Raw genomic sequence first — 25,117 nt, 5'->3', positions numbered from 1 at the left:
GGTCTAGTTATATATATTCTATAACTAGAATGGTCTAGTTATATCTGGTCTAGTTCTGACAGGACAAGCTGTCTTAACTATCTGAAACATGGGCAGAATGTAAGGACTAACTTGCCAAAGATAACAAAAACCCCACAGCCCTTTTCACATGGACATGGAGCTACCATGGTCTTGGTCCTCCCAGAGATGTGCTTCCCTCCAGGCAGCTCTGATCCTAGGGAAGTGACAGATGTCCTTTGCATTGCAGGTTCACCTGAAGGGAGACTCCCACACTGCTTGAGGAGTGAAGAAGATCTTTGCAGGGATCAGAAGCACAACAATTTCATGTTGGGTCACAGTGACCTCACACAGCAAAGCCCTCCATGCAGGGCCTGACATCTTTGGCCACTTCTAAAACTCTCTTTGTAACCACACGTTAAAGATGGGTTTATATCAGCTATCAGCGTTTTGTACAGATGTGCTGAAGTAGAAAGAATAAATGGTTTCCCTCAGGGGAAGCCTGTGAGAGAAGAAAGGTTTGTTCCAGGCTCATCCATGCCCCAGGCTGGTACCCTGCCCCTGTGTCATCTCTCCTGGTCGTGACTAGTGCTGGGTTCCAGCCCTTCTGCTCCCACAGCTGCATTATGTGGGGTAGGAATGAATCCCTCTTAGGAGGAAAAACGAAAATCTGTGCAGAAAAATATTTCAGACATCTAAAAACATGTCAGAAGCCGCCAAATTCCTCTGCCAAAAAAAAAAAAAGTGTAGAACAAGGAGCAGATAATGTCCAAAGACTCGCTGAATGTAAGGGGATTGTAGTTCAAAACCAGGACTCTGAGGTTTGTGAGCAACAGACGTGAGCAGCAAAGAGACCAAAGAGGTTAGCGCTAGATAGACGGGTAAGGAGAACAAGAGCGCTCGCAAAAATACCAGGGGAGATGAAGAACTAGCAAGAAGCTGAATCCTTCAGTAAACTGAGAGACTGAAATCTTTTGAAATCTGCCTTTAAATAAATATACAAACACAAAGTTTGAACAACTATAAAACACTGGAGAGAAATAAACCTGTAGAAATAAAGATAATGACAAAGAATGGGTAAGGGAATATAGAGAAAATGTGAATATAAACAAATCAGCTTTCCACATTGCATAAAGCCCAGAACACTCAGGGAATTGAACAACAAATTTATTGTACCACCAACAATTATTTTTTGACAAATCATGGGAGATTCCCAGGGCCTGGAGCAAAGCAAATATTGTTCAGATTTTTCAGAGAAGAACTGAAGCATGATCCCAATAATTACAGCCTCATACATCAGTTTTCTCTCCCTGGTAGCATAATAGCAAAAATAATTTCCTGAGACCTATGGGGCTGACTTGTTCATTACCCAGAGATGATCCAGCATAGTCCTACACAGTGCTGGTGCAGGGCTGACTGACAGCCAGGGTCCCAACCAGGGGAAAGAAGAATGACTCCCTGGGCTGTGATGGTCCAGCAGCAGCATGCCTGGGTCCCACAGGGCAAACCTGCACAGAGAACACACAGGATGAGACCAAACTCACCTCCAAACTATAAATTATGCTAGTCCATTGTCTAAGCTAATTTTTGCCAATATAATTTACCTGATCTAGACTCAGTGATGCTGATGGAAACATTTACCTCTGTGGAGAACCTGTGAGGAAATAATCCCAGCTCAGCCCGGCGCTGTAGGGACAACCTGCAGGTCTTGCTCAGATCTCACATTCCTGCAAATGCATTGGGAAGGAATTCAGAGAAAACTATAAGATTTACAGATGGCCTAAAAACCAAACCCCACATTGTTAATATGAAAAATAGGATGAAAAACTTAAGAGAGAATGAGTAAGTAACCATGGCTGCCATCAGGTTAATGCTGTTTGTCCAGCCTCCGGGAAAGGGCTGAGGCAAAATTCTTTTCCTTAATTTCTTATTCCCACCCAAAGTCTGCTGGTTTTTACTTTGTGCAGGACATATATATTTCATCTATAATCATTATTTGTAGATATTTTTTAAGGCCAGAAGGGACCATTAGATCATCAGTTCTGGCCTCCTGCATAACACATGCCCTGGAATGTCATCCAAAAAGGTAATGAACTATTCACCTTGGCTGTGGAAGTGAATGAGGGCTGAACCTGTGACTGGTTGGTTCAGTGGCTTTTGGGGAGATCACAGATGTATTCTGACATTTCTTCATATAGATTCTGCAAAGCACTATCACATGGAAAATCCCAAATGATAAGCATATCTCTTAAAAAATCCAAACCACTACTTGGAGAAAGAGAAGTGGGGAGGAAGCCCACAGTATAAATGAAAAAAAAAAAAAGATCAGATTTTTCCAAATTTCATACCAAGCTTTTTATTCTTGACATCTTCCTAGTTAACTTCTGCCAAAAGTTAACTTTTGGCAAAGTAACCAGATGCAAGCATCAGGAAAACTAAATTATAGTTTAGTCTCCAAAAGAGTAGGAGAAAAAAAATTACTAAAATGTGTTTCTGCAGTAGACTTTATACATCCATTCAGTGTGATCTAATGTAAGTCAGGCTTTAACAAATATTTTTGCTCAACTTGGTTCCAGGATAAAATTGTAGAAGTTACTGAAAGGTGAAAAAAACCCTCAATCTATTCAACTTTAAAAAAAAAAAGAAGACATTTAAGGGGGGTCTAACAGAAGTATACAAAAATCTTAGCTGAATGGATAATATCAATGCATGTTACTACTTTTGATACAGCACAGATGACAGGATCGGGGGCATAAATGGAAGTTCAAAAAACAAATTCAGAGGAGACATAAGGAAGTGCTTTGTCACTCAAAGAATAATAAATGTTTGGAATGGCCTACTGGGCAAGGTTGTTGAGGCAAAGACAGTGGGCTCGTTCAAGAAGCAATTAGATGCTATCCTGGGGGAAACGCTGTATTACAAGAGACAAGCATCAATGTGTTGAATGGCCTTTTCTCATTCCTAACATTTTCTATGTTCTTTTCTCCAGCTTGTACTCTTAAGGGTCTGCAGCCTCGGTGTATGATATCAAAACTGAAATCAGGCCCAGCAGTGTTCTCCACTAAACTGGGCCAAGAAGCATAATAAAGATTTGGCCTTGCTATAAAAATGTGCCGTGCTGTACTGTTACCCTGCTTATTCCATGCTGGCTTCTGGGCTTCTAATAAAGGAACAGGAGTTGGGCAAAGCACCCAGGGTTCAAAGATTTGTTTCACACCTTATGTCGATTCCAGAGCGAACTTTTAAGAAACTGGGGCACCCTGCCCTTCAGGTGGGAGCACTTCAGAGGTGGGCCAGGACAATTCCAGTGCATGCAGGGCTCTTTGGATCCATCACAACCTAAAATCAGTATTCAAATGTGCCTTTATTAGTAGTTATTAATACTTTTTTTTTTTGAGAACTGCTCTGTTTCTTTCAGCTTATCCACCCCTTCTAATGCTGTTTCTTCTCCCTCCAGGCACAGCACTATACTTTCCCCCCTCTTACCCCTTTGCAAACATCAAAAGGGAATGAAAGTTTGTATTTGTTCTTTGGTGCACACAGAGGCACCCACAGGACAGGTGAGTCTTTAGAAGGTTAGATAACATACCTGTGTAGTGCCAAAATAGGTGCACAGCTCAGAGCCTTTGGCTGAAATGGGGCAATTGCACCCCAGTAACTCCCAGGAGATTCCCAGCCCCTTCCACGCTGAGGTCACTGCACAATCCCATGATCCTGGGGCAGCACAGAGGGACCCACAGAGGCTCCCAGCAGGGATGGCTCTTTAGGGAGGTGCAGACTCAGCTGATGATAGGCACAGAGCTCCTGACAACCAGCTGAATGAGCTGAACTCCAGAGAAGAGAGGGGTGATCCAAAACACATCTTGCATTAATTGTTTTATTGCATTGATCTGAATGAGCCCAAAGAAGGGCAACGGAGCTGGTGAAGAACCTGGAGCACAAGTCTAAGGAGGAGCACCTGAGGGAGCTGGGGTTGTTTAGCCTGGAAAAAAGGAGGCTCAGGGATGCCCTTTTCACTCCCTACAACCACTTGCAAGGAGGTTGTAGTGAGGTGGGGGTCAGTCTCTTCTCCCAGGTAACAAGTGACAGGACAAGAAGAAATGGCCTCAAGACACACCAGTGGAGATTTAGATTGGATATTAGGAAAAATTTCCTCGCAACAGTGGTTGCCAATCTGTGGAACAGGCTGCCCAGGGAAGTGGTGGAGCCACCATCCCTGGAGGTATTTTTTAAAAGATCTGTAGATGTGGCACTTGGGGACATGCATTAGTGGTAGACATGGAAGTGCTGGGTTAACAATTGGACTTGATGATCTTAGAAGTCTTTTCCAAACTCAATTAATCTACAATTCTATGGTTTATGGAGGAAGATTTAAGGGCTTTCTGTAGCAGGCTGCATTAGGACACTGCACTGAAGATGGTCTCTCCTCCCCTACAATTACTGTGTGTCCTACAGGAGCATATAGGCAGGCACAACTAGACAGTGAGGAAGTCCTCAAAGACATTAATTTTACTAAACACACAGGACTGGGTAGCTCTAACCAAGTATTCCTTCAGCGACTCAGCAAAGAGGCCTTTTAGGGAAATATTTAAAGAATGCTGCATTTGCAGCTGTGCTTTTTTTGTATGGGAAACCTTCACCACATACAACCCACTACACCAGAGAAAGTATTAGACTGCTTTTGGGGGTTGGGGGGAGGAAAATGTGTGTATTTGAAAAAAATTTTTCAGCTAAGAAAGCAGCTGAACAACTGGAGGACAGGGATGGCAATCTCTCCCTCTCCAGCCAGGGTGAATATGGAAAAAAGAAGTTTGAACAGCCACCTCCACCCAGACACTAAGGCAATGTCTCATTCTGGGCCATGCAAATAAAAATTAAATTAATATGGATTGCTGGAAGACTCACTGCCTATAATTTCTTCCCCTAAATCTTCTGCAAGTTGTTGGTTTTGGTATTTTTATATTATTATATTCTACTGGTGCAGGATTCTTACATTTCTAACCTTGATTACAGTGGCTTTGTGCCCCAACACTCCAGGGAAAATGCATATTCAGAATAGCTTTGCAAGTGCTGCCGAAGCCATTTGATGTCTGCACCACTAGCTAAGTTATTTGCTAACAAACGTTGAGAATTCTTGCCCTTCCAAAAGAACTATTTCACATGTGGTTTTTGGCTTCCTCTGCAGTGGCTCAGCAATATTATTTTATCCCAGCAAAGAGCACATTATTGTTTAATATCACTGCTATATTCCAGTGTGTTCCCAAGATGATAAATGTTGGCGCAGAAAAGAGGCAACTTTTTCAAACAATAAGTAATAAATTGTGGAAGGCTGAGGTAAATATTTTTCCATGTCCCCGAACAACTCTTGAGTACATTCCTGAGGAGTGTATTGACAATAAAATGTTTGAGAACAAGAAAATTTGTTGGATCAGGTTGTGGTTGTTGTCCAGCCCGTAAAATATCACGAAAATTCCTAGCTCTTTCTCCCATCTGTTCCAGTGTGTACTTCTGGGTACAGCTTTAACTAAAGCATTCAAAATGTCTACTATGAAAATATGAATATGAATGAATTAGTATGAGAAGACAAACTGCATTGTTCCAAGGCTTTAGGAAAAAAACAACCTGAAACACAAAGTTTGTCAGCTAGGCCCAGGTGTCTTGGTGATGAATTATTCAAACACCTGGATTCACTGTGCCAGTAAGAACTGGAGTGCCATGGGTGACCCACCCAAGCAAGGACAAGAGGTGTCACACGTGGCTTGCCGAGCACTGAACATGTGCAGTGAGTTGTTTGTGATCAAATCACAGGTCACATAAATCAGAAATTAATGAGTAAATGTGTCACCTCAATACCCTGTTTGAAAACTATCCATGCTAGCAGGCAAGCCACAAAGAGAAAAATATTACCAAAATCAGAATATTGTTATCTAATGTAAGGTTTACTTGCAGGTAATGCCACTGTGACCATCTTTGTGTGCATCACCTCCAACACCACCATGTGTCTGTCCAGCCCTGTACATCCCTTTGAACCCCATCCCTACAGCTTCTGCCCTCAGGCTGGCACACTCACCCAGGAGGAGCACTCACTCAACCCACCAGGAGCCAGAGGGAAAAGCACTGGTGACTGGGAGCAGAGCTGCAGGTGCTGACCCCAACCACATGAAAATTAGCACCTCAGTATGTACAGAAAAGGCTGCTTCGTTATAATTTCTTTGCACTGATTTCAAAGGGTTTTTGCAATTTTTAAATATTGAATATGGACATGTTCAACATCCTTCTGGGCCAATATCTGTCTGTTTAAATGGAAACTACTAATCCCCTAACACTATAAGGGGAAGACATATTCAGTATTCTCTGTACTTGAGACATAAATAATAAATGCAATTTAAACTGAAATTTGAGCAGACTTTCCATTAAGTAACAGATCACTGTTGGATGGGCATGGTTTTTTATATCTGGCAGAGGGCTGTATCTCAGATATGTAGACATCATGTAGAGATGGGATATTTTGTACGAACATTAATAATGATGTTCCTACATCGCTCATGCTGAGGAAATGCTTCCTATTCATCTCATTATCTTCTGGTCCCACAATGGCAGCATGATGAGTGCAGAGAAATGAGTGAGAAGCCTTCTATGTCTTTGTGTGGTGGGCATAAAATGGTTGCAAACTAGATGAATGCTTAAATACATTATCTCTTTGACATTTCACACTACCCTTCTGGAAAGACCCCATATATTTAATATCAAAAGGGCAGAGACCACTTACCATGGGAGAAAAAGAGAATGACTGCTTTGTCCTGCTATCTGTATCCCAGGGAGCAGATCACAGAGGGCCGAGATGGTTTCCCTCACGCCTTGAAAGGGGCTGATGAGAACCCAGGAGCACCTAGATAGAAGTCAGATCCGTTCACTCATATCAGTCCCACAGATCTGCTCTAAATCTCTCTTCCCAGTCACCTCCTCCAGGGTTAAAAAGATGGCACAGCAGAGTGTGCCAGAGAGGTTGTTATGAGTTATTGTTGTGTATGTTTCAGTGGTCATTGCTGTCTTCATAACCCTCATTTCAATATAAATCACTTCTGTTTTCACATTTTCTCCCAGACTAGTTCCACATCCCAAGGACCATTCCCCTGAGTACCAGTTGAATCTGTCCCCCCCAGCTCTTCCCCAACGACCTTTCACAACATTGCTAAAGGCTTCAGCACTCACTGAAAGCATCAAAGGGCCTATTCTCATCTTTCATGGAATCTAATAAGAATGGTGGGGCTATATATTCACAAAGCTGGCACTGCTTCTCTGCATGTCCTTTAAAAGCCGCAGGAGTCTCCATGTGGGAGAATGGGAATAACAGCACTGGCCTGCCAGCCATGCAGGCTAAAACACAGATCCCTTAAGAGAATTGTTGTAGTCCAAAACAGTTGATGCAGGAAGGAAAACACTTTGCAGGAAAGTAAGAGGTGCACACATCCATGGGGAGGAGAGCAATGTGCCTACAGATAGTGCAGCTGCCAACCCAGCCTGCAGCCCTGAAATAAAAATGATGACGGGACTGCAAACACAAATATCCCAAGCTTCATTGATCTAATTTACGTCAGTGGACAACTCCTTGTACACATGAATCTCTGGAACAGGCCTCCTTTCTGCATTCTATTAACAGAACTATAAATATTTGATATGAAATATAAGATACTAATAAGCATCTTTAATAAAAGAAGATTGTGATAGATTGGCAGACTGCCACATTCCTCTCCACTTCATACAGTGTGTCCTTCTTGTCTTGAACTACTAGATGACACCCTTCTGATGGAATTAATTGGCCTCTTTCTTGCTCCATGCTATTTCTGGTTTAATTATCTTGCAGTTTGGCCCATGGATAATGTTGTTCCTGCTGCTACTCTTTAGCTCTCAGTGCTCTCAGTTGGTGTAGGGTGTTGCCTGAATTCAGGTCCATTTTCCTCTTACCAATATTTTGCGACATTTTCTGCAGAAAGAGCAATTTAGATTCCAATGTAAAGCAAGCTGTGGTCAAAATCCATTGGCTTCGAGCTGATAGATCAGCTTTTCACACCTGCCATGTGCCTCAAGCGGTCATAAGACAGAAATGTGCATTGGAAAATGAAGTTGCACATGTGAGGAAGAAGAGATGACAAGACTGATTGGAAGAAAAGAAACCGAGTTTTCTGTTTTCTCAGGAAATTACAGCTTGACCTCAGGTTACTGAGATATTTCCATTGACTTCATGGCTTTTCCTCTGCAGATATATCAGATATGAGATCTATCCAACAAAGTACATTCCCTTGTAATTACTGAACTACCAAAGTGCAAAAAGTTACAGAGGAGATGAAATGTATTTTAGAATTAGACAATGATGTTCAGTTAATTTTTGCATTTCTTCATATACTGATCAACTTTTTGAGTATTTTAAATTATTAAGAAGAAAATTAAAAGTCAAGGATCAGGAACATCTCTGGATAGAAAAGAGTAAAAAAAGAAAAGTCCAGCTTACAAGTAAGCTCTCTTTCCAGGTAAACAGAATAGGTAAAAGGATGATGCCTTGAAAAAATATGGAAGCCATTCCTGAGAAATTTCTTAGGAATGGAAGAGCACAATGTCAGGTTAGAGCAAATCCAAACCCGTTGCAAAACCTTAATTTGCATATTTTTCTGTTTCTGGGAAGCTTTCATATTTCACTCTTTGTCACAGCTGATACCAAATTTTACCCTTACTGTGACATATTACCTGGTTTATGTGCCCAGTCAGTGCTACATGGCCTGTCTGAGCTGGTTTAGTCTGTTTCTGGGAGCCAAGTATTAGCAAGGCTAGGGAGCATTCTCCTGGAGGAAGAGAGATTCCTGTGCCACAAGCCAGGCACTGCAGCTACACTTGAGACCAGCCGTGGACACACACTGCACTCAGCAGTGGCATTTATAGGATTGTTAACTGCCACAGAGATGTGAGGCTCACCCCTCTAACAGTATTTCCTTTGCCTTCAAAAAGCACTTCTCTGAAGTGCCCAGAGATATCCTGTCTTAGGGGTTATTCCCAGTTAAGATAAACCAAGGGAAAATGTGAGGCTGCTGTCAAAAGAAGAATAATGTTAGTGCTTACAAAAGCTCCCCTTCACATAGGAACACCACACTGCTATGCACAACCTCTGTGTTTGATTTCTCTGTCATATTTTCTCACACTGGAGATGGTCCCAAAGCAGACCTCTGAATGCAAGCACAGAACATGATTAAGAATCAAAGCCTAGAATGCCAGAACATATGTTTGGCTTCTTGCTTGTATCTTTATAGAGGTCCAGCCAAAAGCCTCAGTACAAACACCCTTGAATATTTGTATGTTCTGCACAATAGGCCAAAATATTCATGCTTACTACTATTAACCTTTTGCTGACTAAAACTGATGCAAATCTACTAATTGTCATGGATTCTGCAGGGGAGAGAAGCCCTGTTTGACCTAAAATAAGTCTAGCTGAGCCTTGTTTTACTCAGCAGTCAGAAATTCTTACTGCTCCTTCAAATCAAAAGAATGTTACTTCACATACTGAATCCCTGAGGTGGTTTCCCATAATGTTCAGGCTCCTAGACAAAACCCTGTGAAGTGCAGTTCTCATGGTAGGGACTCACCTTGCTTATTTCAAGAGGACCAGAATCTTTGGTTTCATTGGAAGTTCTTGGTCGCTGGTTAAGACAAAAGAAAATAAAAATTTCTCATCTTAAACTGGTTTATTCATAGGGTGACATGTAAGGTAATCACCTTAGCAAAAAGGCCTTCAGTAGGACCAAAGACATATGCATGTATCTCCCAAACTTAGAATGAGAGAAAAGTCAAACTTACCTGCAAATTCCACAGCTGGAGGTGTGACATCATTGGGTACCTCAGACAACCTGGACTTTGCCTCCATCTGTCTTATGGGTGCAACTCTTCAGATTCCACTGAAGGTTTCTGCTCTGCCAGTCCTGCAGCTTTCTAAGACACATCTCAGCACCCTGTTGACCTTCCACACAGGTCAGGATAAAGTGTCAAACAAATGCTTTTTGGCATAAATCAAGCTTATCATGCTCATGCTTCTTGTGAATTAATGAATATCACACTTCTGGAGCTATTTTTCCATCACTATTTTGCCATGGCACTGCAATATAAGAAAGATATAAATCTATTAGAAAGCACCCAAAGAAGGGCTATGAGGATGTTGAAGGGTCTGGAGGGAAAGATGTAGGAGGTGTGGCTGAGGGCACTTGGTCACTTCAGCTGGAGAAGACTGAGGGAGGACCTCATAGAATTCTATAACTTCATGAGGAGGAGAGGAGGGGCAGGCACTGATCTGTTCTCTGTGGTGACCAGTGACAGGACCCAAGGGAATGGCCTGAAGCAGTGCCAGGGGAGGCTTAGGTTGGATATTGGCAAAAGGTTCTTCACCCAGAGAGTGTTTGGGCACTGGAACAGGCCCCCCAGGGCAGTGGTCACAGCTACAGTCCTTGCAGAGTTCAAGCAGTACTAGGACAATGCTCTCAGGCACATGGGGTGGTCCTTGGGGTGGTCCTGGGAGCTGGACTTTGATAATCCTTGTGGGCCCCTTCCAATTCAGCACATTGTATGATACCATGTAAGACTAGAAACTACCCAAACTACTGCAAATTATCTGAAATACACCCTGGATACCGTGTATATATGATAAAGGGCATAATTTAGCATATTTTCCTCAATCCCAATGAAAATAAATTATTTAAGACAGAAAAGATGAAACAAAAAATTCATGTAAAGGTTACTCAGGAAATTTCAGCATGGAACATCTCATTAATCAAACCCCAAATAAAATCAGCTGTCTTCTAAAGTGAGAACAGAAAAATTTAGGACAACATATGTCTGAAAAAAAAAGTTAGACTTTTTTATTCCAGGAGAACTCAACTAAAAGCTCCCTCCATTCTGGCACCTGGGTTTCGTTTCATAATAGCTTCGGTCCATTGTTCCTTATTATCAGAGCTGACTATGTTCAAGCTAAGGCAGATCTTGTTCCTAAATTTATGTCTCTGTGTGTGACCACTACAATATGTGTTTTGTATGCTTTTTCCTGAAAGCCTAATATAGTGATACCTGTGACATGGCTTGGACTCCCCCTTTCATGTATATTACCAACTCGAACTGCAACCTGCTGGTAGATTTTTCTTAAACTCTAAAATGAGGGTCTAACCTTCTCTTCTTTTTCTTTTTCTTCTCTGTTACCTATAATCTTGATTTGACTCACACAAAAGTGACACAGTGGGAAATCCACTCAAGAAGACTTTGACAACTAACAATGGAAACCTACCTACACGAAAGTTGACTGGTGGCGTTTATAGTGAAAAAATGTATTCAGGTTTAAAGATGTCATCTGTGTTAACTGATCCGTGTTGGTTTTGTGTGTTTTTGTCAAAAGAAATGTGCTGTGGAGTCACCTCTGTTAGGGTAAAGAAAACTAGCCAGAACAACATCACTGCTAAAAATAGACAGCTATAGTCAAGAGAAAAAAAAATCCCCCCAAAATATTTAAGGTTGGGTAAATATGAGGTTTAGGTTGGACCAAATCCAAAGGACTTATATAAATAGTGAAACTTTCAATATTTAAATACAACTAACTTATAGAATAATTTATACTCCTCTTCCTTTTGTCTTCTCTAACACACAGAAAAATTTGTTATTTTATGCAGTACCAACATTGTTTTAAATGTGCCTCACGGATTAAATTAAAATAAGATCACTGTACATTTTTCAGCAGTAGCTACTAATTGTTTTGGCTTTGGTTTTAGCATGGAAGTTGAGACATTTTACATAGAATCCTGTCCACCTGGAATGAATTCTTGCTGTGAAACAGTTTCCCTCATCAAATGGGACACCTGAGGCCATAAGGTGGCATTGGAAATCTTGGACATTTAATCCCAGAAAAAAGAGGTTAGTTAGTACAAAGTTCAAAAATGCCACAAGCCAAGTAACAGGGACTGAATCCATGAGGGTATTAAAGTAATTGATATTGTACCAACCAGGCCTTGTGTCTTCCACATCACTGGGTCTGCTCTACTAAGCCAGACCTTGTTGCTGGACACAGCTGCCTTGAAACAGTTGGTCTCAGTTATATATTCACTGTTAACAGATTCTTTTGATGAAACCATCAAATATTCCACATTTATGAAACTCAACCCAAAAATGGTCTTTTGAGTCAGGTTACAAACATGTGAAGTGGAGATGATGCTACTACTCCACCCTCATGAAATGCAGGACAATGGAAAAACTTGGAAGAGGTTCTTGGAAAAAAACTGAGGTGACAAACACTGCACAAAATGTGAATGAAACAGAAAGGATCTGAAGAGAGAAGGAGGCAGAGAGTCAGCTGCATCACTCAGTTCATTTACCCAGGTCAGAGTAGCTTGAAGAAAGGACAAAGTTCAGAGGGGTCTGTACTGTTGTTGTCTATGCTGCAGGTGTTCTGTAGCTAAACTGAATGCTTTAAAAAGTGACCAGATTTGTGGATGACAAATCTTTCCAACCCGTGTATTGCCTATACCTGAAAGATGCCTATTCATTTAAATTCATGTAAAAATTTATGAGGGTGGGGCAAAGAAAAAGATCATCTCTTGAAATTAAATCACTTGAGGTGAAGCCACTTTGTTTAGTGTTTTTTCACCAGTACAAGTTCTTCTCATCCCTCATGATGCAGAGGAAGAAAAGTTCATAAAAGCAAGACACAAACTGCTTAAGCAAAATTCATGCATTAAACAGGGAACTAAAGTACATTGTTGGCTCAACGAGAAATATCCCAGAAAATCCAGTGAGAAAGCTATATTTTGGGATGACTGACTGGAGAAGAAATTTCATCTCCTGCCATTGTGGCAACATGGATTCTGCTGTGGAGGTTCTGATCATGCTTTTTGCAGATAATATGAGCTGTGCCACTCTATCTCATGACTGCATGTTTTTTACCATTTTAGACCCAAGGGAGGACTTGGTTAATACATATGCCAGACTGCAATAGGTGTGCAGTTTGTGAATCTTGTTTCACTTCAGACATTAACAGGCGTTTTCTGGTTTGCTCCGTCTTACACCACACAGACCCTCTACCTCAGCCAGCAAAGGGCTACTGCAGGTCCTCACCTCTCTTGTCACCCACCTGATTTCTCCTACAGCTTCACTGCCAGGCAAGTCTCAGCACCAGAGATGAAACCTGGCTAAAGCCTCCAGCAAGAACACTGCCAAAAGCTGGGTGATTAAACAGTATAAACCAAACCCCCTTTAAATGTTATTTTAGAGAGGATGTGCTCAAGTTCAAGTTGGGGTTATTGAGTCTCAGTTTGTCATCGGGCAGTCAGGGTAACTGACCCAGCAATACCTGGCAGAGGAAGATCCAATGTTTGAAATTTGTGTTAGAAACAATTATCTACTTGACTTTTAAGTATGGGTCTTTCTGCTTTCATGATATATAGGAGGGCATCAAAAAAAAAAAGCCAGAAAGGCTCCCAACTCTTTGAAGGTCCTGTTTGTGCTGAAGACTTATGCTGTGAATTGGTAATTGGCCTCACAGAGCCCAGGGGAAGTGAGGCTGATGCAGCTTGGCAGGGGACACTGCTGCCATGCTCAGCACCTCTGCAGCCATCCACTGGCCCGTCCTGGCCACGGGGTCTTTGCTGCAGCAGGACATGCCACTGTCCCCATCCCACAGCCTGAGCTCAGCACCCTCCTTTCTCAATCTCACCCACCTCGCCATCCCTTTACGCCTCTGCACAAGGCTGGAGAAGGGTTCACAGGGAGATGTGGCTGCCACAGGACTGCAGGTGTGCAAAGCACCCAGTGGTGCTGGAGGACACGGCCTCCCTCACAAGGGCAAAGCAGGCACGAGCCTAACTCTGGGCAGCTGGAAACAGAAGCAAAACAGCAAAGCCACAAATATGTAACTTCTCTGTTCTTCAGCATTGCTTGCTCTTTCCTCTTAAACTGCTGCCTTTCACCCAGGGCAGGACTGGCTGTCCTGCAGGCAGGGACTGGGAGAGGTGGCCTGCTGGATACAGGGGATGCCTGAAGCTGCTGGCTGGGGAATTACAGAATCACAGAAAATGCTGAGTTGGAAGGGACCCACAAGGATCATCAAATCCAACTCCTGGCCCTCATAAACACATGGGTGAGAAACAAAGAATGATCTTCAGCAAGACCATGAGCAATTTGTGGGCAGCCATGCCATGTCCCTGCTTGGTCAGGAGAGAAGACACCAGCTGGTCCCATCAGTGTCCCTGTGGCCTCTCTGGAAGGAAAGGCTTGTTGTGAGCCTGGAAATGCTGCACAGAATCATCCTGTTGGAATCCTGCTCCTGCTTCCCCTCTGGGGCCATGGGTGAAGCCAAGCCCACAGTGTGAATGCACAGTCAGGAGCTGGATAGCACTTGTGGCTGTGCACAGAATGAGCAGCTTCAACCCTGCTGCTCCCAGGGAATCAAAACCGTTAGAAAAATGAATTAAGCCTCGCCAATATCTTTGCTCTAAAAATCAAAACAACAATAACAAAAAGACCAGTCAGGTTAATTACACTAGAGCAGGGAGAAATCTGTGAGATGTAAATACATTTCCACGAACATTAAAAGCAAACCCCTCTCTAAAGTGTTTTTCTTTCACAAGCAAGCAAGAAAACGCATTGGATAAAACAAACTTTGCTTATTTTAGTTTCGACTCAATTACCTGTTAATGGAAAAAATCTGGCACCACCAATAATAAGGCAGGAATGAGATCACTGTTCTGGAGGCCTGGCTTGTCAGGGAAGCTTGCAACAAGAAGTGCATTTATCTGCCTTTCTATAACCCTTTTCAAGCACTCTGTCAGGGAGCCCAAACTGAACAGCCAGTTTAGGAGGAACTTGGAACCCAGTCCAGGCCCCCTCAGCCCTCTGGGAAAAGGAAAATTATTGTTGGCAAGTCTGCCTGGCTCCAGAAGTTGATCCAGTGCCCCCCACTTGCCCATGCAGCAGCAGACAGAGCTAAGAATTTTGTTATAATTAAATAACAGTGTGCTGATTGGTTGCTGGAGGTGGTCTTGAAACTGGTGTTTAAGGCAGTAGAGAACAACGGTTACTATTCATAGAAAAAGCAGAGTCTTAAAATCCATCTGTTTCGTTCCAAATTTAGGCCAAAAAAATGCTCACTCACTGTCTTTAAAAATACCACCTGCTTAGCTATTTTGTATAATGTGCCATTATATAAGTTTGAAGAAGGAGCAGGCAGGGAAGCAGCGGGGGCTGAGGAAGGGTGGGTGGAACAGATTAAAAAGATATAGTTAGATCCAAAAATACCCCAGCAGCATATTTAAAAGGGAACGCAAAATAAGGGAGCAAAGGAGACAATTTCTGATGGAGATTAAAACCAGGGTGTTTGCTAATGCCTGGCAACCAGCTACTACAAATGGGCTTGTTTGCAAATAAGATAATAATCCTTTTTCTCTCTTTCTTGAAAAAAAACCCTACCCTTCTTGCTTTGCATACCCAGCTTCAGTCATCCCCATGCTACAGAGCTGTGGAAACACCTTGAGACTTCCCCACCCTGTAACTCTTCTGGTGGTGTCCAGGCCAGGGCATCACAAACTCCTACCAGCAGGTACCTCCTAAATGGGGCTGTGCTTCCCATTGGTGAGCTGGTGCCAGCTGCTAACTCAAAGGAATGAGACAAGGATCTGCTAACCCCAGCACTGACTTTTCCAGAGCAGCTCTGCTCTGAGATCAGGAGCATTAGCAGGGCCTGGTGTCCTGCAGATGTGTCTCCTATCTCCCCATTGTCCTTTCCCTCCCCTTGCTTCCCCACTGCAGTCTTACATAATATTACATATTGCAGTTGCAGTATTTCCACTTTTCCCTATACCCTTCACTTGTTCCCTTGTTCTCTCCAACATCCCAATGCTGTCCATGTCTCCTACCTAATCTTCTCAGCCTGCCAGCTGGGCAGGGGAGAGCAGATGCTGGTCCAGAAGTAGACGTGTGATAATTGGCCATCTGGATGCTGCCAGAGAGAATGGATAACAGCTGAGCTCTCCCTGCCTTTTCTTCAGCAGTGGATCTGGAAAGCCTCTCTTCTCAGTGCCGGCAGAGATTTCCCTGGAACTCAGAGGGACTTTATCATCTCTGAGAGTTTGACTGCCGCTGTCAAATCTGGTTCAAAATGCCAGAGCATTCAAGAATTATCAGGAGAGGGTCAAGCAGATGGACAGAGAGCATGACTTCATGTTCTCCACTGCCTTAGAGGTCCAGATTAATATACCCTCACCCCAAATTTAAAAGCATTTGCAACCTCAGAAAAAGAGAAGCTCTTAGTACATGGATGAAAGTCATGAGTTAATATTTTTGATTGATCCCAGAAGAAAATCAGTCCAGGGGTTGGAAGACTACAGTCAACAAAGGGTCCTTAAATGGGTTGGTGACATTATTGACAGTGTTGGGTGCTTGGAATGAAATCACTTGTAGCTGATCTGTCTCAAAAATCTCAAGATATTTTCCAGGGACTTATTAAAATGAATGCCAAAGTAAGTGTCTATCCTTTTTTTTTTTTATAACATAGCAATTGCTACAACCTCTGAGCAAATTTGAATATTCATAAAGGCTCCAAAAACTTTAGACGTCCTGTCCAGCAAAGATCACTTGAGATCAGTCTCAGTCCTGTACTGAATTTAGTTTTCAGCTGGAGCACCTCTCCCAAAAAAGCATCCAAAACTGTCATCCAGCCTTTAGGTGGTGCTCCTACATTTATTCCAGACATACCTGGGCAGCAGTGTCACACACGTTGTTGTTGTTTGTTGTTATTATTGGTTTTGTAAATAATAATAATAATAATAATAATAATAATAATAATAATAATAATAATAATAATAATAATAATAATAATAATAATAATAATAATTTTAACTTTCATTATTTTTGCAATGACCTATGCAACCATTTTACTGTAAATTCTTTTTACGTATTTTTTATAGTCTAATAAAATGGACAGGACTCTAAAGATTACTTTTTCTTCCTGCCTCTCCATTTTTTTCTTTTAAGCAAAGCATAAAACCATGTGGCACTGCTTTGAGTCAGCAATTGCTTAAACTTTTTAAAATTCCATACACTAAGTGAAAAATGAGATTTACAAAACTAATGGAAAATAAATGTCTCCTGAACATGCAATACATTGACTTGCTTCCTTGCCTCAGTCCATAAAAACAGATGGAAGCAATAGCTACAGTGAATTACCTACTGCATGTAGGGTCCTGTGCTGTCTCTAGGCAGCCCTGGATGAGAACAGACCATGCCACTTTGTCACCACCCCACTCTAGTGGCTGCCTTCACTGGTGTGGATCTAGGGGTCATCAGCCTGTTTCTCACCCTATTTTACACCTGCAATGCATACACAGGGCTGTCTTTCCACCACATTTCCACTGTACCTGGACTCCTGGGCACAAAGGGAATACATACAAATAATGGCAATTTTCTCCCCGGAGCCTTGACCCAGCTCAATTCCTCTAAGCAAGGGAAACTTGGAGGCATATCTGAAGGCACAATCCCTCAAATCTGAAGGCAAAATCCCTTGTGCAGCCAAGGCACAACCTGGAGGAAACACAAGCAGTTGCTTTCCCAGGGATATACAATTGTTTTCCACAGCAAATAAGTTCCCAGCATGAGTTATCCACCACTCACAAGCCCTGTTCAATGTATCCTTGGAACACATGCCTCTCACCACACACACAGAAGGAAAACTAATTTGCACGGGAATGGTGTTTCAGGACTCTGCTTTCCGAAGTTTGCCTAATAAAGCAGAGAGCAAAGAACACATTATTTTCCTGAATATATGAATCATACCTTGATGGTGTCTACTTTGAATCATGGCATTCAGAGATCTCCCTGGAGCACCATTCCTTACTTTAGAAGAGAGCAGCTATCTCCAGCAGAGATGCAGCACATGTGTCGAGCTGATGGATGGCCATGCTCTAGCAAGAGTCAAAACACTTAGGAAAAAGAAGTAAAAAATTCCCTAGAAACCTTAACTAGCTAGAGAGTAATTTGAGCATTGCATTCAATTTACTGGCTACCAACAACAGCAAAATTTGGCATCTTCCATTGCTTTGCAGCAATGTCCTTTTCCCCACTGCAGAGCCCTCTCCCACCCACGCTGCCCACGTGCCTGTCGTGGTTGATGAGGGAACATATTCCACTGAGGTCAAGGGCAGCATCATGTCAGACCACAACAAAAACACCATCAGGCCTTGGTTCAAGAGAGATAAAGGGAGTCTGGTAAAAAATTTACCATGACTTAATCCTTCTAATAGGACATAAGAAACAATACTCACATATATTGCCCTTTGCTAACATGTTTGAACAAAAAAAGGGGCTTGTTTTGTTAATTAATAATTAAATATTAGCAATTTAAAGTACTGTATATTGCTTACACATTATTTAGTACTCAGCACCTACCAGGCCTTCACAAAGGATATTCCTTCTGCAGCCAGTGAACACTTTTGCAGGTTTTACTGGACCCCAGAGGAAGGGACAGCACCATCCCAGAACAGAAAAGCCTGTTCCCAGGTCTCTGCAGAACACTCACCCTTCCTGCAGAGCCTGCCAAGACCAACCAAACAGAAATGCAGTACCTGAGCAATGCACCTGCACAATGGCAGGGAACAAACCCACTTCAACACCTGTACATTCCATTCTCAAGTACCACTGTAGGAATTACCATGGCTGACATTCTCCAAGATGGCCCTGTGGTGACATCCAGTTGAGATACAATCCTGGAAATTAGGAAGTTTAAATCTCCACTTATTAAAAAAACCCCAAACAAATCAACAACATAATAAGAATCCTTGCATATAAATTCACATCCATCCTGCAGCACCTGCAGGTATTGCTGCCAGGTGGATGCTGGATTCTCAGAACTAAGAGCGGGGTGTGCTGCAAGGGCTCATTGCATTAAAAAACCCCTCAAATATATGCAAAACTGGACTCAAATCTGTCCAGGAGATAAAGCCTAAGGCCAGAAGGACTTTACTAATTAGGGCTATGTGGGCTCTGCTGTGTGACCTTTATAGCGCACCAGCTCTGTGTTGTGAGATCAACAGGTTAAACAGAAATATATTAAAATTAAAGGTATCACCAACCCTGGTCTCCCATCCACCAGTCAGGCTCACTTCACATGGAACGACATTCCCTTAGCTCACATGCTGTCTTCTGCCAAATCATGTGCCATTTGCTTTAAATGAAAAGGCTCTTTAACCACTTCTACTCATGCAAAAGGGCACTGAGCAGGGAGAGGGCCACTGCAAATGCAAATCAGGATTTCTCACAACTAGAGCTGGCTGCAATTTGCCACCATTTTTAGACTTTTTTTCCCAAGGAATCTTTCCAGTCGGCCTGAAAATCTTTCCAGCCAGACAAAATGCAGTCAACGCATAAATGAGTTGACAAGTCATTCTCTGCACATACTAAGTTGCTTTTATTAATCCAGAACTGCATGCTACAGATACTGTACAGCATGAACATTTATTCATTACAAAAAATGGCTTCCAAACCATTAAAAATGAAAATCGGAATAAGAGCATAAAACGGAACAGTAACATCACAACTGTTAGGAAACATTCAAAGTATTCACAAAAAATGTTATAGTTAGCATCTTAATAAACCAGAGAAAAATCTGAGACAGTTTTACAATCGCTTCATGTCAACTACAATGGCACTGAATGAACAGATGAACAATTTTTCAGCTTTATACAGCGTTTTTTGCAACATCAACATGCCTAGGTTTTTTTTTTGTTTTAAGTTTGCTACCTACCTGTATGTAGTAAGTGTACATAAAAGTGGCAGTCTGATTTTCCTTTTATGAATAATCTAATATACAGAATTTGGCCCTTAAGGGTTTATACCTCTTCATTTTAAATGCTTTCCGGACAATCTGCTACCAAACACGTCTGTTATAGGTGACATTAAAACTACATACATATCTACCTATGTAACATCACAGCAAAACATGATGAACAAAAAAATTACAGCATTAAAAAAAATAATAAAGTTGTCGGGAGAAAGTTAAAAGTCACTGAGAATTTTGGCACATAAAAATTTTGCACACAGCCTACAGTCCTAATGTCGCAGGGGATTCAGCTGCAGTTCTGAACGGGAGACACTTGGACCTTGCTATTTTTCAAACAGCATTGCTAAAAATTCCCTTGCTAAATTTTCAAGTCTTTTCGAGTGTAATGGCTTTTAAAGCAATTTTATTCTTTACACTATTGATCCTTGAAAAAATGCATCTGCGAATGTCCATTTGGTGGCAACCGTATTTCAAATAGCAAAAAAAAAAAAAAAAAAAAAAAAAAAAAAAAAAAAAAAAAAAAACTCTGCAAATGTCCTTTTTGGGGAAACCCTTTTTAAAAAAAAAAAAAAAAAAAAAAAAAAAAAAAAATCACGAAAACAAATCAAAAACAAAATCCCGGAAAAAATATATATATACACATTTATATATAAACTTAAAAACCTTGTACAAATGAGTTGTTATATATAAGATGCTTACACTAAAGAAAAAAAAAACCTTTATACAATGTTTCAAGGAAAAAATAAAGGAAGAAAAAAACATTTAAAAAGGGACAACATACAGATACAACAAGCAATTTCTAAAGCAATAAATACTACTGGTCCAATAGCGTTGTGATACTTTTAATTGTTGAGTAGCGTCCCCTCCCCCAAAAAGAACAACACCATGGAACAAGGTATATTAACACATTTTTTTAACCCTTTGTTTCTGTACATTTAAACAATAACAAGTAACATCACAATAAAGGTTGTTTCACACAAGGAAGAAAAAAAAAAGAAGTAGTAGCGGCACCGCATTCGTTGTGCCCTTAAAGGTTTAAAAACCAGATGTAAAATGATTGGTTCGCAAGCTCGTATTTAATACAAATAATAAAGAACCAATGCCTCTGGCAAGGGCTGCTTCAAAATTGCTTCTTTTTTTTTTTAATTTTTAAAATCAGTCTTTAAAACTAAGCTATTGGAACTACATAACAATTATGTATATATATATATTTTTTAAACGCTACAAAGACTTTAAACAGCTGTTGATAAAAATTTTGGCAGAATCATGAGGCTTTTCTCATCTACATATTTAAAAAGGAGAAATTGAAATAAGAATGGGTCAAATATTGACCAATGAACTCGATAAAACATCAACTAATGTAGCCACATGGCACAAATTAAAAATGAAACTGAGAAACGACGACAAACAGCGGACGACAACAAGAAGAGAAAAAAAATAAAGAAAAAAAAAAAAACAAAACCCCAAATACCAACAGAATTCAATCCCCCCGAAAGGAAACCGAAAGGGCTAACGAGGCTAAAGCTATTCTAAGGACTTCGTTACAAGGGAGAGCGGCTGGGGCTGTGTCCCCGCCAGCGAGCTGTGGGAATGCAAGGAGGACGTCGAGGGCTGTGCGAGGGATGCGGCGGCGGCCGGTGGGAGGGCGGCCGGCGGGTGGTCCAGGGCCCCGTTGGGGCAGCTGGCGGCGGGCAGGGCGCCGGGCTTGCTCGCGGCGCTCTCAGCGAGCACCAGCGAGGATGGCGGCGGCATCATCACCAGGTGCGCCAGCGGGTCGGGCTTCAATGAGAGCGAGAGGGGTTGCGTTTGTTCAGTCTGTGGTTTCGAGTCTCTGGAGGGGGAGGCGAGCATGGCGGGGGAGGACGGAGGAGAGTCTAGTAAGCTTCCATCTGAAGAGGGTGGGCTGACGCAGCTGCCTTCACCTTGTATGTAGCGAACGCACTTTTTTTTTCTCCTAGAAACAGGGAGAGAGTTATCCATGAATAAAGGGCAGAGACGCTGATGGAGACAGTCATCTACAGCAAAGAGCCATCAGTCAGCTACTCTGGGCTCTGCATGGGTGGCATCCTGGCCCCATGTGCCATCCTGGGTGTCTGGCAGCGTGTTCTCGGCACCAAACCCGCTCGGGAACCTCCCCTCAGCTAAGAGATTTGGAAAGGAGTCACCAATTAATTGTCTCTTCATCCCCCTCCTCTTCAGGCCGCCTCCTTTCCTTATTTTCATAATCAGAAAACCAGATAAATGGGTTTTGGAGCCCACTGTTCTAATCTACAAACTTTCCTACATGGGAAAAAAAAATTAAAAAGTAATTTAATCTTCCTAAAATAAAAACCCTGGATAGCTGATGGTATCTCAAGATGTCCCATAACTGTCCAACTCAATGGGGCTATAGCTACACTTGTGTCACCTGTGGTCTCATACGATGTCTTGCCCTTGGGAGGCAAGAACGGCTGCAAACTACTGCTCATTGCTTTCTCCTCTGTTAAGAACCACACCAAATCCAGAAATGTCAGTCAGACAGAAGGGATATATAACAGAGAGAACAAGAGAGAGGGGAAATAAAAACAAAACGAACAAACAAAGCAAACAGAAGGAAAAAAACAGGAAAAGAACAGGAAAAACAGAGTATGGTCCAAAATAACAAGAATAACTGGTTGTATGGCCTGCAGGTTGTGGCTTTAAATCGACTCAGTTTTACTTTTTGTTTTAGGGGAGAGTGGTAGATTTGGGAAGCTGCTTGTCTGTGTTTTGGGGATTTTCCTCTGAGGCCATCCATGTAACTCCAGAGTGGGATCCAATTTCAGTAGGTGAAGAGCACGACGACAGGCACAAAGGTGAGGAGCAACATGGATCTTAATTTCACACCAGGGCATATGAGAGTCTCGCAAGAGCCGCTCATCTTCAAATAAATAAATGACCCGACAGAGATCTTTTCTCCTCCCTCTGTCCACTGGATAATGTAAAGGAGCAATGAAAACAGATGACAGTTTCACACCATCTCTCTTGCCAAGTATGCGCAAGACAATTCTAGCAGTAGGACAGAAATGAGGCAAACAACCACAGCATCTGGCAGAGTGATGTCCAGTGGCCACCTTGACCCTAAGCATGCTGGCTCTTCAGCCCTCCAATCCACAATCACACTTTCCAAGGGAAGTGCTGAAGTGCTCTCACACAGCCCAAGGCATAGGACAAAGCCTGTCTGGAGCAGCTCTGCCATGAGAACTTTGGATGCTCAGCTAAACTGCACAAAGCCACCAGTGTGAAGAAGGAGGTTGCTCTCCCTCTCCAGTGGATACATCACTCCAGCTCTGCAACTCCATCAGAGGGAGCGCCTGAGCGTGGCACAGCAGCTGAGTGTCACATGGGATATTCCCCACTCCAGGAGGTGCCCCAGTTCCCCTGCTGGTCACCAGTGTTCTCCCCTAGGTATGGCATTTGACTAGGTTAAACCAAGCTCCACCCTCGAGGCAATGAGGACAGATGCTTCTCATTTGCAAAGGAGACCACACTACCTTAATCCCGGAGTTAAAACTATCATCTCCCATAGCCAGGAAGGGAACAACCACCCCAGTACCCCATCTTTCACCAGCTTCAGTGAGGGACCAGTGCTGTGACATCCCTTCCTCCAGAGACTCAGGTCTGCTCTCAGATTCTGCTCCATGTGCCACATGGCAAGGTAAGGGGTTAGGGCTATTAGAGTTTTAACCACGTTAGCCTGCAGATCAATACATGCTAAAAACTAAAGACAACCATGCAACTTAAATGTTAAAAAGAAAGAAAGAAAGATAGAAGACAGCAAGTGAAGGCTGTAAACCATGCTTTATTAGAGCAACGTTAAAAGACAGAAAAAAAATTAATTTGGTGGGCTCAAAACAGACCTTTTTAATTCTTCTACCATCAACAAACAACACTGGAGATCTCTGGCTCTTGGCTAAGGACAGTTCTGCTGTTCTCTCCCTCCTCTCCTCTCTCACTACTTCCTACTTCAGCTGTGCAGCACTACCAGGTCTTTTTGGACCTTCTGTACAGCTCCAGTGGCAAAGCAGGACAGTTAAGCTCCACAAAGCTCACCAATCCTATTTGTGTGGAAAGATGGGTTATTACAATCTGGAGACTGCAGGACTCCCTCTCCATCCCCAAATTAAAATTACTTGCAAGCAGAGACCCAAGCTCTGCCTACCTCATTGATGTGAGTTCTGAAAGTCCTTTAACTGGACTGCTCTGAGCCTACAAGGCAGTAAATTATTTAACTGGAGGCAGTTTGAATCTAGTATGCCAGCATTTCACATTTATTTTTTAATATTATGTATGTTCTGTGGCCTGAAAGAAAGAGCTCCCATGGCAAAGCAGCTTTAAACCAGGTTTACCTGATTTCTGACGCTGCAGTTAACCTTTTAAAAAACAAACCAATTGCTCTGCTACCTGAAGTAATTTTCCTTTGACTAGGATTAAGGGAGCATATTGCTTCCTTTGCTAAACTCTAATAGCGTGGCCACTCGTAGTCTGAAAATAATATTTACTTAAATCATGATGGCTCAAGCGGGGAGATATTTCTGCAATCTGTGCCAGTTGCAGATTGGTTACCTGTGGATGTACCTGTCAGGGTTAAGTGGGACAAAAGGTCCAGAGGGCAATCCCCCAAAACACACAAGCCTAATTTTAGCAGATGTGAAGACCACCAGGGAGCTCTGGTGAGGGGGAATAAATAAAAATCTAAGGAACTACTTGTGCCTCAGTTTTGCTCTCCAAAAGGCTGGAACAAAAATACTACATATTGACATATTGCCCCCTCAGAAGCACTAGTGAGGATCATTCACATGGGCATTGCTTTGGAAGTGTTAACTTGCTACATCAGTAGAGCAAACACCAACAGACCTGAGCCCACTTTTGCTGCTCTTGAAACAAGCCCTGGAACAGCACCAGGAAACCTGTAATGCTGCAATTGCCATGAGTGAAAGCCACAGAAGAGTGCAAGGGTTTATTCAGTTGCTGTGGGCAAAGATGTCTCAGTTTTCACCACAGCAGCAAACTGCACATCTTTACCACCTACCTGAGTTGCACTACAAAATGCTACCATGCTAGCAAATGCAATGTTATAAAGGTTAGGACCAGAACTAGGAGAGAAATGCTCTAAAACCTAGTGGTAAAATGCCTCCATGCATTAAAAAAACAAAACAAAACAAGAAACCAAACCAAAACAAAAAGAAAAGCAGCTAACTCTAAATCGGTAAGTCCAAAACTATCAGCTGTACCACTAAAGTTGTCCATGATACACTG

The 25,117-nt window shown here is 42.2% G+C and overlaps 1 protein-coding gene across 15 annotated transcripts in view; it reads right to left on the bottom strand.

Annotated features, from left to right (window-relative positions):
• Positions 1-20,412: 20,412 nt before the first annotated feature.
• TCF7L2 (transcription factor 7 like 2) overlaps positions 20,413-25,117 on the bottom strand; it is a 171,943-nt gene continuing 167,238 nt past the window's right edge. For 6 of the 15 annotated variants that reach the window (XM_039708861.1, XM_039708863.1, XM_039708859.1 and 3 more), the window contains one exon: positions 20,413-21,794. In XM_039708861.1, the coding sequence (XP_039564795.1) occupies positions 21,365-21,794 (430 nt within the window). In that variant the 3' untranslated portion in view covers positions 20,413-21,364. Of the gene's footprint in view, positions 23,917-25,117 lie in introns of all 15 variants that reach the window. The other 9 variants (XM_039708870.1, XM_039708872.1, XM_039708874.1 and 6 more) reach the window with 5 other exon arrangements.

The sequence above is a fragment of the Passer montanus genome, unplaced genomic scaffold, assembly GCF_014805655.1.
Source record: "Passer montanus isolate IOZ18808 unplaced genomic scaffold, ASM1480565v1 scaffold21, whole genome shotgun sequence".
NCBI lineage: Eukaryota > Metazoa > Chordata > Aves > Passeriformes > Passeridae > Passer > Passer montanus.
The sequence above is the reverse complement of the archived record's forward strand: the minus strand, read 5'-3'. Positions and strand labels throughout refer to the sequence as shown.